The sequence below is a fragment of the Schistocerca piceifrons genome, chromosome 1, assembly GCF_021461385.2.
Source record: "Schistocerca piceifrons isolate TAMUIC-IGC-003096 chromosome 1, iqSchPice1.1, whole genome shotgun sequence".
NCBI lineage: Eukaryota > Metazoa > Arthropoda > Insecta > Orthoptera > Acrididae > Schistocerca > Schistocerca piceifrons.
The window spans coordinates 997,797,273-997,813,018 of NC_060138.1; the positions used below are offsets into that span (position 1 = coordinate 997,797,273).

The 15,746-nt window shown below is 39.3% G+C and overlaps 1 protein-coding gene across 2 annotated transcripts in view; it reads left to right on the plus strand.

Annotated features, from left to right (window-relative positions):
* The window catches only part of LOC124787531 (AP-4 complex subunit epsilon-1-like), a 52,332-nt gene that overhangs the window by 16,945 nt on the left and 19,641 nt on the right, over nucleotides 1–15,746 (plus strand). Inside the window, exons 2-4 of one of the 2 annotated variants that reach the window (XM_047254420.1) lie at nucleotides 3,464–3,648; nucleotides 10,657–10,853; nucleotides 10,947–11,105. In XM_047254420.1, coding sequence (XP_047110376.1) covers nucleotides 10,764–10,853; nucleotides 10,947–11,105 — 249 coding nt within the window. In that variant the 5' untranslated portion in view covers nucleotides 3,464–3,648; nucleotides 10,657–10,763. The remainder of the gene's footprint in view (nucleotides 1–3,463; nucleotides 3,649–10,656; nucleotides 10,854–10,946; nucleotides 11,106–15,746) is intronic. The other variant, XM_047254349.1, reaches the window with a different exon arrangement.

Consider the following 15,746-nt stretch of genomic DNA (forward strand, 5'->3'; position numbering starts at 1 on the left):
GAACTATTATAACAAAAAGTCCATATCCACTAACGCAAAATTGAGGCACTACAACACTGTCGTACTTCCGGAGGCACTGTATGCATCTGAAACAACACAAATAGGTGGGCAAACTAAAATCAAAGAAATAGAGAAACAAGAAAGGAAAATTCTCAGGAAAATTTTTGGCCCGATACAAGAGCAAGGAATCTGGAAGAAGAGACCAACATCAGAATTATATAAATACACAGACAAGATTACAGATACAGTAAGGAAAAGAAGAATGCAGTTCTACGGACATATCCACAGGATGAATGAAAACAGAATTTCAAAGCGAATTCTTAAAGTCATCAACTCAGGCAGGGGAAAAACAAAATGGATAAAAGAAGTTGAAGAGGACCTCAGACAAGCACAAATAACAGTAAACGATGCAGAAAACAGAACTGAATTCAGGAACATCATCAAAAAACATAAATTTGACACCACAACACAGAAGAGACCAGGATGCAAATGGACAGCGGAGCGCAAGAAACAACACAGTGAACACATGAAGAAAATTTGGGCTCAGAAAAAACACAAACAATCATCATAAAGGAATTCAAGTTCAAACGCTCTCTTAAATGGGAATATTCGAAAATAATAATAATAATAAAATAAATAATCAAGACTTCCTGATTTGCACAGAAAAGTTTTCAGTGTAAGTGAAACACTTTACTAATAAGTTATGTCTTGAACCTCTTCCTAGATACACTTTCCAGTACATCTACTATGTTACGACTTATCTAAATTGAAGCTACTTGAAAATAATCAAAATAGAATAATCAATAATGAGAGCGACGGGCGATCTGTACACGCCTCAGAGCCAATATCAGTTAAATTAAATAAATCAAATTACTATCAAATCCACCTTCATCAACAGTATTTCACCATCAAATCCGTTATAAACAAAAATCTATTGTAACCCACCTCCTCTTTAACTATAAGCTGCACCTTGACCTGAAATATTTTATAATTATAAATCTTGAGAATTATAACTCTAAAAATATTCTCTGATAACGGAGATATACAAACAGATAAATTAAGTAGAGTAAATCGTGGTAGAGCACTTGCCCGCGAAAGGTAAAGGTCCCGAGTTCGAGTCTCGGTCCGGTACACAGTTTTAATCTGCCAGGAAGTTTCATATCAGCGCACACTCCGCTGCAGAGTGAAAATCTCATTCTGGATCCATCGAAAACTTGTTTGACAGAAACAATGCTTTTTAGAATTTTATGAATGTGTTTTCTGAGAACTGATCATCATTTGTGACCATTAGATAAGTCACAAAATGAGACATGTATATTATTTATGTTCTTTCTGTTTTAAATGATTAAACAGAACATAACCCTTCTGATTTTTTTTATGTTGAAATGTATGACATTAGGAATTCTTTGAGACAAAATTTGAAATGGTGATACTTGTGATTTTGACAAAAAAAGTTCATGAAGTTCTAAAAAAAAATTTTGAAGAATGACATTAATTACAGATTTGCTCATATTTATATGCGCAGTTGCAGCATAGTTTAGTGATATAGTTGGTCCTTTTATCTTTCTAATGACACCAAATTGAATAAAATTGATTTATAAATAAAGGGATTATAGTAGTTAAAAACTTTCAACCTTCCTTTTGTACTGACTCCAGATGGAGAAAATGCTAGACATTTCAAACTAGCCCCCTGACTACAGTTTCGATCTAAAAAATCTGAAAAAAAAATATTTATTCACTTTCTGTTTATGTACTTTCTTACACCAAATTTTTACAAATATCTATGACATGATGGCAACGAGATTTCTTTATTTTGGGTGATTTTAAATGAAATGGGCCATGAATGGAGTAGGCTCATAGTTAAAGATGGAAGAAAAAGTGGCATCAAGACAGGTTAGGACAAAATGAGAAAACAGAGCATTAGGAGGAGTAAGTTAGCACCAGGAGAAAATAAAAATGAAAATTTGAACTGTGAAAGTGAATCTGTTGTCTTCAGCAGCAGAAATTCAGTGCTCACAAGTAACATGCACATTCTGTGATTTGCATTTTCACCAAAGGATGACTGATCAACCTGTTGTCTGTGTACTTTCCCAGCTTTGCAATCTCCAAGAACATTTAAAAAAGTAACTTCTCTGAATTATGGGACCAGAAACTATTAATAATAAACAAAGATGCTGCCTGTATGATACAGAAAGTTGAAATTGGTCTCAAGTGTTGTGATAATGCTGAGATGAGATGTTTTCATAAAATCGGAAGACTACTTTGTAGCAAGCAATTTCTTTGCTGAATCAAACAATGGAAACTCCAGGCTGGAATACCAACCACATCAGAAAAAAGGATAGATTGCTACTCACCATAAAGATGACTCATTGAGTTGCAGGGAAGCATAACAGAAAGATTTTTACACATTATAGCTTTTGGTCAAAACCTTCCTCAGCAAAGAAAACGCACCCACATTCACACAAGTAAGCATTTCTCATGTGCACATGACCACCACCAGCAGCAGCTCCTGTCAGTTGACATATTCTCAACCTGATGGAATAAAGAGTAGGCAAGGCTGCCAAAGGACCTCAGAAGAGTAACTTGAGGAAGAAAGGGTGTGAAATGCCTGGAAAAAAAAAAGTTTTTTGAAGAGTGGAATCATTAGATAAGAAGTGTCATTTTTGACAAGGTGTTAAATCAGTAGTTAAATCGGTAAATTGCTCATAGGTTTACATGCCCACAAAACAGTTTTAATCCCATAACAGCTGCAATAAGACAGTAAAGTCAGAACAAATGATTCTTGTGTACTTTCAAAAAACACAAAATTTTCATGGCATCCTAATTTTTTTTGTGCAAGTAGTAGCAGTATAGGGATTATGTTTGGTGCAGGAGGCAGCCTTCATTGTTTGCTTTCATGTCCTGCATTTTTCCTCCTCACTTCTGCATATCTTACAGTTATAACAGATTTCATCTCACAATATATGTGTTAGGCTGAAACTGTGTACAGAATTTGGAGTTCAGTACTGAAACTCTCCCTTTTGTAAGCAGCACTCTTCCAATGAAGCTACCTGAAATGACTTTGTGAACTATGTCAGATGTTGAACATGTCACCATCTCACCCATCCAAGCACACAGTATTAACTTTTCATGATGTTCCCACCTACTGCTAGTATGTAAGAAATTTAATTTTCTTCGCCTCTCTACTATCATATAAGTATTTACTGTCATTTTCCTACTGACTGCTGTTTACAGTTATCTATCACATCACTTTCCTGTGGAATTATGTTATTGTTGTCCACTCATATCATGATTATTAATCCTTTATCAGATGTCGTGAATTTTCCCGTAGTTGTGAAAAGTGGCATTCCTTGGCATTAGATAGATGACTTCTTTGTATAGAAATTGTTAGAGCCATTCAGGAAAACATGTGAATTTACTTTTTGTCTTGTGTTAGTCACCAGCATACTTCTCTGTTTTCCAGGCGACAAATATTCTGCACAAGGAATGGCAACATAATATCTGAAATTCACAGTGTGTTGGATAGGGAAAGAAGCCAGAGCCTTAAAGAATGGATAGTTAAATAGTGTGACTGATCCACACAGGCAGAAGACAGAATGACATCGGAAATGTTATGGACTGTGTGTTGTATATCAAGGCTTTTCTAAGGTGAGTTATGTCTGCCTTCTACTCTGTGAGTCATCCACACCCATATAATCCACTTTTTGAGGTGAGTGTTGGCTTCTTTCACATCTTACACACTGGTGTCCAGTTATTGCAGCATCTGTACAAATTCAAAAGGAACTGTGTCAATTGACTCACATATTTCAGAAAAGATCCTGCCTCTGTAGTATACTACATTTTTCATTGTTATTGACGTAGGTGTGTGCTCTGGGTAGCTAAAGCAGGTCAGTAATACCCACTGTACAAAATATGGAACACATATCAGCTAATCTGATTTTTTAGCTAATCTGATTTTTTATTTCAACATTATTTGCCTTTTATAGGGAATTACTGGTAACACCAACAGAAAAGAGAGAAACAAGGAAAACAAAGAAGATAGATTAATGTCCGATATCACCACCATAAAAATTTATGGACTTGGATGCTGCTTGGTACTGAAATATACAAGTCCAACCAACCCCCAAAATAAATAAACAACATATTTAAGTCTCAGAAATTAAAGCAGCATACCACAGATCGAGAACTTGATGAAGACAGTTTGTGTATTAAAGGTGTACTTCCCACCCGCACTTGTTGCAGTGGTGTCGGTATGCCAGTGGAGTTTATCTTCACCAATTTGATTGTTGAATTTCCTCCACTGTAAGTGTCACCATCCCTATTGCTTCCGAAACCTACCAGCTGAAGGGAATGGAAGACTCTCATTTCAACATTCTGAATCCTGTCCCCAACATCCAGCCGTAAATGTATTCATTCATTCATCATTTTTTATAACTGAGGCTGTTGGGAGAGGATGTTTACTGGTAGTACTGCTTTTTCGGTGTTCCAGATAGATGTTTCTAAAAATATCTCTGAAATGTTTGTTACCTCTCATTAGGATTCATGTCACCTCCTTATAATTGTCATTGTCAGTTGCTTCTGTCACTTCCGTATTTTGGCTTTGTCATATCCTTCTCACATCTTAAGAAAATTGCATTGCAAGTCCTTATTCCCATAAGGGAATGGTATTGATCAACTGCAGCTCATTTATCAGAAATCCATGTATATTGTCGAAACAATTCATCAGTATGTTTGTTGCAGTGTAATACTACTTCCTCTGGGAGACTCAGACGTCTTCTGGAGTCATTTTTGTGACAACTGACTTTGTTTATGGTTTTCCATTGACAATGAACTTGTAGTTTTTTGAGAACCAAGTTTGTGTATTAATCACATTCCAGTTCACAATTTTCCCACTAGTATTTTCCTTTCTTGACCCACATACTATGTTTATTTATGTAGTTGTTGGTATGGTTTCATAACATAAACACAATAGAATATTTTGTATACTAGAATCACAACATTTTAAAGTGAACCATTGAGTCAAATGTAAGAGAGAAATTGATGTTGCACAACCAGAATTAAATAATCTTACCATTATAGCACAAAATAAGAATTAAATAGCTTTCCCAGCCTGCTCATATGTGGGAAACAAACGGGCAGGACACCCATTGAGATGCCGTAAGTTGGGCTGTCCATCTCAAGGTGCATGAGATATTTCCTGATCCAGTTTTATTTTGCTTGTCCTGTACATCTGTCACGTGTCTTGCCGATATTTCAAGACAATTTGTCTACCGTGCAGTTGACATGATGAGCAAGCTAGTTTATTGTTTGCATTTCAGATATTTGTTCTCCTTCATTTATCCTCAATAACCAACATTCCAATTTCCTGTAACAATTCAGATTATCAGAGTTTGGCATACTTTGTCTTAATTTTTTGCAAGTATGTATGCCACAGTACATTTTTAAAAATTTGTGTTTCTTATTGTAGCTATGGTCAGTATAATTATATTAAGAAAATTGAAATTCCAGGATGCAAATAACATACAAAGGATAAGGACAGGCAAGCACTAATGTACAAATGAATTGTGGGTGACAGCAAGGGCATTCGAGACATAAGGGTATGACAGAAAAAATGTGTTGGGGGTTATGACTGTATTGGCAGACAGAAGTGGTAAGCAGAGCAGATGTAAAATTGAATATTAGTAGTTGTAACAATCAGAAAACTGAATGAGCTGTATTTGAGAAAATGTGGGAGAGTGAAAATGTTAGGAAGAAATGGGACTGAAGTCAGAGGTGGAAAATAACTAAACAATATGGAAGATGAGGACAACGGACAGAGAACAAGATGATGGAGAGTTAGGAATAACAGAACTTTTACCAGATATTGATGATGGTGTGACAGTTTCCAGTTCTACAGTTTGAGGAGTTGTGATTTTAGGGGGGCTGAATTTAATGAATGTTATATCTATTGGGTTTAAGAGCAGGATATGCGTATGATGATATGGAGATTGAGTGAGTGATGGATTACCATCTCGGAGGTTGGGGAAAGATTTTGCAAAAGATATCCCTCATCTTAAGGCATAAAAGGAGATACATATAGCTGGGACAAATAATTCCTGCTAGCTACTGCTGATGGGGCATTCACTGTTGTTAAGCTTGTGAAAGGGGGGGGGGGGGATTTTCTGATTTTAAATGGGAAACTCTTGTCAAATTAGAAGTACTGTTGGTGATTAGTTGTTTCATATAGACAGTTTTTATGGAACTGTCAATGAAACATAAATCACTGTTATAGAAAAGAGTCCGGGTAAGGTGTTGAGGCTCTTGAGTAAAGTACATAGGTTCTCTTGCTGTAGATTGAAGATACTAATCAACCTGAAATAGAATTGTGGTTTAAGGCATTGGGAGAATAGGAAGGAGGCGACATGTATACAGGTTGGCATGCCATGGGTGGCATGTACCTACAACAGCTTTTCACTTTTCTTTGTTGAACAAGCCTTCGTGCAAGACCTAATTATGACTTGCACCATAGCTGGTAAAGCGGATATGTAATTAGTTGAAAGAGTTTGAAGCCAGGAGGCTGCTGTCAAAGATGATAATCCATGGCATGTAAGTGGAAATGGGGAGGAAGTGTGTGTGTGGTGGGGGGGGGGGGGGGGGGGGTGTAAAGGCAGTGGAGGAATTAACTATCTTAAAACTAAGAAGGAAGAAAACTCAGATTTGTGGGACGTGCTGGTGAAGTAAGACTGAAAAATCTTTCAGTGAGAACTTTGTAAACAGCGACAATCATATGGTCAGGAGGGAACAACAGTGGAGGATTTGTGGAGATTTGGAAGAAAGTCACATGTTGCTTTTATGACAGGTGCAAGACACTTGAGTTAAGATGACAGGTTATAGTATGGATGTAATGTTTCGAGATGATGATGTAGATTATGCTGGACTTCTAGAATGGAAACATAGCGATAAGGATTGTGAAATGTGTCACTAAACTGGTATAGGCTCTCCATTTCGTAGTCACTTTGGTTCATGATCATGATGGTGTAACAGACAATTATTAGACCACTGTTGTTATCATAACTGTGGTGTTGAGATTACTTTTCCAGCGATCAGTATTTTGTGAGAATGTTTTGGTGATGGTGTTTTAAAGACAGAGAGGTTATTTTGGGGATATGTAGGAAGCCTCTTTGGATGTAGGATGTGCAGCTCGACAAGACAGAGTTTGAGAGTTTCAAGACATTGAACTGGGGAGGTGAGGGTCTGAATGTTAATGGTGGGTACTAGGGATGATAATGATTCTGAGGGTTAAGTAGGATGTACTGAGTGCCAGTTGGATGTGACAATTTGTTGGGTCAGGAATGGTTTCAGGAAGGGAATGAGACTAGATTTTTGTTAGAGTGAACACGAGTTTACTAAATTCGCAGAGGTAGAAGGAGCAAGGTTTGATCGTGGAACTGGTGAAATAATAAAATATGAAGAATAGGGGTTTGACATGATAAAGTGGCAGAAAATGAAACAAGTAATAGTTGTGAAAATAAATGGAAAAGGGGATGAGATTATTAATGAGATGGGAAAGCCAGTATGAGGCAAACAAAGAACTAAAGGGCTAAGTAAATGAAATTAAAGGCATGTGACAGAAAATGTAATATAGACACCTGGCAGAGCTATGAGAAGCCTGTGTTGTGCCGTGTTACATTTGGAAAGCAAATGTGTGTTACAGAAGTTCAGATCTCTCATATATTTTAATTTGATAAGTGAATGCTTTAAAAAGATAAGGTACTACATTGAGCCTTGTTACCAATTGTATCTTTTCTGTTAATCTGCTCTTAGTGAATATCTAATGTAGCACTTACACTATTATCGTTTGCTTTTTGAATTGTTAAAAAGAGTTCTGGAATTCTCACTTTCTTTGCTATTGCCTTTTGCAAAATTATACCATCAGATAGCTTTTCCACAACAAAAAATTGCTTCTGAAACATATCCAGCATTGAAACATATTTAGCAATCATTTCTGTAGTCCATATGGATAGAAGCATTATTAAAGCCCTCAGTATAGACCTTTTTATGATCGTGGAATCCTGGTCTTCCATACTATTGTGCTACCAATCAACGAGTCCTCAGTTCCCATCAAAACTGAATTTGAGTCAATTTTGTCACTTTTTGTCTCTGTGAGTGTGCAGCATGATTATGTAAGTTATTGTCAGAGAGGAGTCCAGCACACTATGAAAAATTGGCATTTGCGTGGTGAAAAGAAAACAATAGAGACAACTTATTACCAAAAAAAGGAAGGATGAGAGGGGGTAAACTGCAGTTAGGAAATCGTATTTTGCATTCTGTTTCACAATAGTAGTTTTTGATAGTGAAATAACAAACATAAGGCTCACCTTATATTAATAAAAATAAAAAATAAAAAAAACTTTCATCATTACCTTTAGAGAGTTTACAACTTGATTCATCTTGTACAAAATATAGGTTTTTTTCACCAAGTATAATGTTCATGTATTGAAATGTGCCACTTCGAAATTCTTTATGATTTATATAATTGCGTAGGCTTCCATGGCCAGAGTCAGTCGACATAAAAGTTTTCTGGGTATGGTACTGCATCATAATGTATAAAACTACTGCTGCTGGAGAAAAACAAACGTTTCGGCCATGGTTGCGGCAGCCTTCTTCTGGGTCTAATGGTGCGTTCTAGCTGTGCAGTGTCCTTCATATTTTGGTGTTGCTGTTCACTGCGCATGCCATTACGTCATAATTGTAAAAAGGTAGTTAGTTTTATTAGTCACTTGGCTGCGAGCAATCAGAGCCCAACAGATTGCACTGTCGGCACGAGCACTACTGGCGAATAACTGCTGCCGCGTGGCTGACATCCAGCAGTTGCCAAACAGCAGCCAACTTCTCATTCGACAGTGACCACCAATCATGGCACATAACACAAGAGCCAATAGACAACAGAGGTTACGTTCTCCCTCCACTGCAATAACCTGTTAAAATAAAGTTCCCTCTCCTTCTTCCTTAAGTGACCAATGAAATTACCTACCTTTTTAGAACTATGACATAATAGCATGCACAGTGAACAGTAACAACAAAATATAAAGGACACTGCATAGCTAGAAGGCACCATTAGACCCAGAGGAAGGGCACTGCAACCGTGTCCGAAACGTTGGTTTTTCTCCAGCAGCAGTAGTTTTATACATTATGATGCGGTGCCATACCCTGAAAACTTTTATGTCGTCTTTATGATTTCTTTGCACTCTGAAGCATCATATGCAACTTTGTGAAGTGTTGTTGCCAACAAAGAACAAGGGTTCCTTGTTTTAGTGTTGCCTTATCAAGTGATGTAGACTTACCCAATGATTCTTGTGTCAGAACAGCAAAAGTGGCTGCCTGAAGAGGAATGTCAGTTTTGCTATGCCTCATGCTCTCTTTTTTGGTTAGTGTCAATGAAAAGTCATTATCACATCCCACACCTGTAAAGGCATGCTGTTGTCACAGTGTTGTAGTGCCATTTCTACTGCAACTGCTGTCCAAGTAGTATCTTAAGGGAATGGCGACTACTAGACATGTATCGCTGACATGGATTACATGCCAAGATTTAAGTTTGACTGACACAGCTCCCATCTAAATGGCTTTTCTGCTCTGTTGCGGCCAATTTTACTGTTGTTGAGCAAATATGGCTCTGTCCAAAGCCCTTATGGTCAAATAAGTCTAGTCACACATAAGGTATACAAATTTCTTTGTGACAGAGAGAATTCCAGGGGAGATGAAATCCTGTTGGGACTGCAGATTGAAACAGCAGGGACATGTTGTGTTTTACTTCAGACAGTGAAAAGAAAATGTGTTGAAGCATGAGGAATGGAAATCTTGAAGTGAATGTTAGTTCATGTAAAAAAATTTTGGTGGAGTAAGAACTGTCACTGATTTTGGTGATTTCCAATATGAGACCTGTTATTCTGTTTTGGGATTCCGCTATTCTGACAACCCATTCATCACAAGGTGGCAGACATTATTATATGAAAATGATGAATGACTTTCAGAAGGAAGACATCAGAGAGATTTTCAGTGGCAGCATTCTTATTCCTTCAAATGGTGGTTTTGATACCGAATTTGCAAATACGATGACCAGTTCTTTACATCCAGTTCTCTCTCTCTCTCTCTCTCCCTCTCCCTCTCCCTCTCTCTCCCTCTCTCTCCCCCCCCCCCCTCCCTCACCACCACACCAGTCTTCCAGTCCTTTCTCCTCACAGTCCTTTCTCCTCACAATGTTAGATTAACTTTGGTAGAGAACCCCAAAATATTCATTGCTTGTGCTGGCAATTTTGCTGACTTTATCTGTGGGGGAGCAGACGATCCATTTGTGCATTTCACTTAAGTTAAAGCTAGCATTTAGAACTAACCAATAAATGACTGTTCATGCAGATTAAATTGGGGGGGTGAGGCACACCCTGCTTGCCCCTTTTATTTCTGAATTTGTTATAAGATTAAAGGCAGTTCTTCCGTAGCATAGACTTAACATTTTAAATGTTTCTTATAAGCGTTTGTTTGCATCTAAAGGAAGCATGATGTTAGCGTACAAACTTGTTTTATACTGTTGAACTCAAATATGATGTAGGTATGAAATTGACAGGGTCTTTTCTATGATTTATTGTAGAATTATAGTTAATGTTCATTTTCTTTTTACAGGGTATCTGGCGTGTGTATGTCTTTTGAAAAGATCAGATCCACTTACAGTATTACTAGTCAATACAATACTACGTGATATCAGTAGCAAAAATGTGCTGTGTATTTCTATGGCCTTGACTGCTGCATGCTCTCTAATTCCAACAGACCAAGCCTCTGTATTTCTTCCTTTAGCAGTAGAAAAACTAAAACACTCAAATGTAAGTGTCGGATCACGTGTTTTGGAATAATGTCACACATGATTACGTATTGTGTAATGTTTAAAGTTAATTAACATTGTCTCTGTGCTTCAGGAATTTGTTCGTGGGAAAGCAGTAATAGCGTTGCACCACTTTTTTCGTACAAGTCCTGAACAGTGTACCAAGTACATTGAACAAGTACAGGAATTGCTTGGAGATAAGGATCCAGGTGTAGTGGCTTTGGCAATGCAAATTTTGTTGGATGTAGCAAAGGTACTTGGTGATGTAAAGCTAATAACTAGTATATAAAATTTTAAGTCAGAAATTGTTTGGTAGATGACATTAGTTTCGTAAATGCATGTACAACAGGATTTGCTACTATCAACTTTTGGGATTGCAAAAGTTAACAAATTTGTCAATTAAAAAACTGTTGTAGTTAGGCATAGGTACAACATGACCAGTAGACTGAACACAGCTTTATTCCACAGAAGCATCAAAGACTTGAAATAACAGTATTTGAGTAACATTCCAATGGGATCAATTACATACACAATGAGCTGTAGGAATACACACAGAGAACTGAGGCCGAGTGGAGCTCTGCTAGCCTTAAATAATAGACATGGGGCCCATGGCAGGTTCTGAGGGTGATTTTTTATATATATAAAAAAATCACACACACACACACACGCACGCGCGCGCGCGCAAAATTCTGAGCCGCCGTCTGTAGACGACATAGCTCTGCCGCATGTAGGGCCTTCTGAAAGTACATTCATTCCTCCCCTCTTACGGAGATCACAGATTCTTGAGACAACCATTTTGTCCTTCTCATCTGCTGGACTCTGGCTAAGGTGGCGTGCTGCATTGAGAGCATACAGTCTGAGATACTTCGGGAGCAGACACATCTGTGCCCACCTTCTGCGTCAAAGTATACGACAACACCAGTGATACCGGGGCTACTTCCATATCGATCTCAGGCATCGGTTCTGGGGATGCCGCTCTCAGTGCTGATGATACTGGTATCAGTGGCTGCTGAGGAATGGATGATGGCACCCTGACTGGTGTCTGAAGTAACAGAGGAACTGCTGTTTCGGCCACTGAGGATGGATGCCCTCACCTGCTTGGGAGTGGAGAACCAGTAGCAGCAGGTGATGTGAAGCCCGATGTGACGCAGAGAGGTGATGGTGTGACATCAAGGGGCACCTGGCCAACCACGTGAAGACTAAGCTTATCGTGGTGCCTTGAGCAGAGGCCGTTCTCAATGCGAATGTTGCAGAGATGCTGCCCCCTGGCATCTGACGATGACAGTTGGAATCCATTTAGGGCAACATCCAAAACTGCACACCTCGACAACCACAGCCGGCCAGAAGAGGCGTGGCGGCTGCACGAATTGATGTCTAGGTGGAGGGTGCAGGAGGTGTAGCAGTGTCCTCAGCTGGTGCTCGTGGAGTAGCTCTGCCAGGCTCTTCTGCCGAAATGCAAGAAATGGTACAAGAAGAGAAACTGATTTAAGGCAACGTAAGATGAAGAGCTGACAACACGCTTTTTAATCTGAATTTTAAATGTTCCCACTATGCATTCTGCCTGACTGTTAGATGTAGATGGAATAGCAGAGCGAGTATGCAACGAATGCAATGAGAATTGCAAAATGCTGAAAACTCTTGCGATGAAAATTGGGGACCACTATCAGAAAAAAATGTTGTGGGAAAGCCATTGACTGAAAAAAAAAAAAAAAAAAAATTGGACAAAGCTGTGATGGTGGCACTTGTGGGTGTGGAAACACAACGAATGACATACAGAAAATGAGAATACGTGTCAACGACTAACAGGAAATGAGCGTTGAGAAGGGGTCAGACAAATCCACATTATACGAATGTTATTGTCCAAGCCAGGCCAAAATACATGTTGATGGGCCAATGCTTTTGTGTGTGATAAACCCAAATGATCTACATGTAATAAATGGAGAACTTGCAAATGGTGCACTGAGGAGATCACTACGTGAGGGGATGTGTGATCCCTGTCTAAAAGCAGAACACCATCCCCAACAGAGAATTAATTTCAAAAGATGTAATAATTACAGAGGGGTCAGACACACCAGAAGTTGGTGGATACAGCCAACCATGTTGTACAAATGTTATGACCTTCTGCAAAACGGGATCCGAAGCTACAGCCTTTGCGATCCATGTGCTAGTTACAGAAAAACCATCAGCTGTCTGCTGCACAGCAATATTAATGTGGAAACAAAGCAGTTCCTCCTGATCAAATCCTGGGTGGTAGAGAGGACAAAGTATCGTCATTTGCATGTTGATTTGTAGGGCAGAGTGAATCGTGTAGTTGTAACGTGTAAGGAAAAAGAGTGCATCGTTGAATGCAATGTGCTGCTTTATGTGATAATGGCAAAGAAGGACTGAGTAAGGCAACCAATGATTTGTGATCGGTGAACACCATAGTGAAAACATGAAATTTCTGTGTGGCATATACAATGGTCGAAGCTTTCTTTTCTGTCTGAGAGTACCTAGTTTGAGCAGGAGTCAGTGTTTTTGAGGCATAAGCAACAGGCCTCTCGGAGTTATCAGGGTATGTATGAGCCAGTACTGCCCCCAACCCATACTGTGAAGTGTCCATTGCAAGGACCAAGTAGAGGCCTGGTTGGTATCTCACTAAGCTGGGCGCAGCTACAACATGATCTTAATGGTGGAACATGTGGTTTCACAAGCCAGCGACCAGTAAAACTGAGGCATTTTGCACAGCAACGCATGTAATGAATGCACGATTGTTGCTGCCCCAGGCAAAAATTTATAGTAGTAGGCAACTTTGACTAGAAAAACCTGAAGTCCTTTGACTGATGTAAGATGTGGAAGTGACAAAATAGCAGAAACATGTTGATGCAGAGGTTTGAGACCCTTGCAAGAAACTTCAAACCCAAGATTTTTCTAAATTACACTTCAGCTCGGCTGCTTGGAGGACAGAAAAAAGAATATGGATTAAGTGTTCCTCAGTGGAGGCACCAGAAACTACAGTATCATCTAACTAGTTTGCACAACCCGGCACAGATGCTGTAAGTTGTTCCAAAAATTTTGAAAAATAGCAGTAGCACTGGTGACTCCAGAAGACTACTGCAAGTATTGGTTCAGTCCAAAAGGGGTATTGACAGCTAACATACATTGTGACTCTGTATCGAAAGGGAGTTGTAAATAGGCATCCGACAAGTCAATTTTTGAGAAATATTGACCACCTGATATCTTTGCAAAGAGTTTGTCTGCGTACGGTACTGGGTATGTATTGACTATAGATTGTGCGTGCACGGAAACTTTAAAATTGCCGCAGAGGTGTAACCAGCCCAACAGTTTCTTTACTAGAACTAGGGTTGATGTACCATTAACTTGATGCAATAGACCAAATAACGCCGGATTCCATGAGGCGACCTAATTCATCTTTGACTTTGTCCCTGAGTGCCACTGGGACCAGATGGAGCTGCAAAAAAATGAGGCCTAGCAGAAGGGTTCATGGTAATGCATGCTCAAAAATTGTTGGCATGTCCCGATCAGGAGAGAAGGAAGAGGAAAACTCGGAACATAATGCATCTAACTGTGTATACGGCACTTGTTCAGACGGTAAATTCACTTCATCTGAAATGGTGAAACCAAACAAGTTAAAAGCATCTAATCCAAAAACATTCTCTGTACGTGTGTTATCTACAACAAGAAATGTAAGTGACCAGGCAGCTGACTTGTAGGTGGCAGGGACAGGGAATTGGCTGAGAATAGGAATACTCTGTTTATTGTAACTTACTAATTTTCATGAAGTACTGAGAGGCGGAGGGGAACCCAAGTCCATATACGTTTGTGAGTTCAACAAGGTTGTTGCAGCTACTGATCCACGTGCTCATGCAGAACCTTATGCAAAACAGTAATATAAATGAAAAGCTTGTTTGTCTCTACAGAAATAGCTAACAATGTTTACATCTGTAACCACATCAGAATCATTGTGCTGAATTTTCCCATTACAAACAGAAGCAGTGTGACCTTTTCTGTTGCAATTATGGCAAGTAGCCCAGCGTTTTGGGTAGTCTGGGCATTCGTGGTTTATCAACCAGTGTGGGCAGGATGGGAGTGTGGAACGTGTGTTTCACTGTTTACTGGCATGTTTACTTTGTTAATGCAGCTGCTGCTGAGAGCAAGGCCGGCCACCTTAACACTGATAGTGTGCGGACCGCCGCAACAGTGTCTTCCCCCTGCAAACCGTGTGAAGCTTGGTGTGGAGGAGAGGTTTAGATTGCTGATACCTCACACCATGGCTGAATTTGGTTATGCATAGCTTATGACACCTCGAATGGCTGTGAAATGGCTAAAATCTCAGAGAGGGATTGATTTTCCCACTGGAGGGCACACACTTGCACCTCACAATCCTGAACAAAACAGTTGGTAGCATCTTTCAACAGCTGATCAGCATATGGCTCTTTATGCACACCGGACACAAAATGACGACAACAACTTGGAGTTGAACCGCCCATGTTCGGTAGGATTTATTTGGTTGATTCCTACAGCAGTAAAACTCAACCCGGGATACAGGTTGATTCCTACAGCAGTAAAACTCAACCCAGGGTACAATAACATGGGTGCACTTACAGTAGTATTTTGAAAGAAGTTCACATATTTGGTCAAACATTAAAGAAGATAAATCCTGCAAAGGGGCGAGTTGGCACAGGACTTGTTACATTCTTGGCGATATCCAAGAAAGGAACAAGGTACAATGTAAAATAGCAACAGGAACACCAGGAGCTGGAAAGTTTTGTTGCAGACATTTCTCGTATGCTTCCCATTCCGCAATGGACTCATTGTACACAGAAAAGGGAGGTGGACAAACTATGTGAGCCGCAGAGGGCAAAACAGCAGTGACACAGACTGAGGAACATGC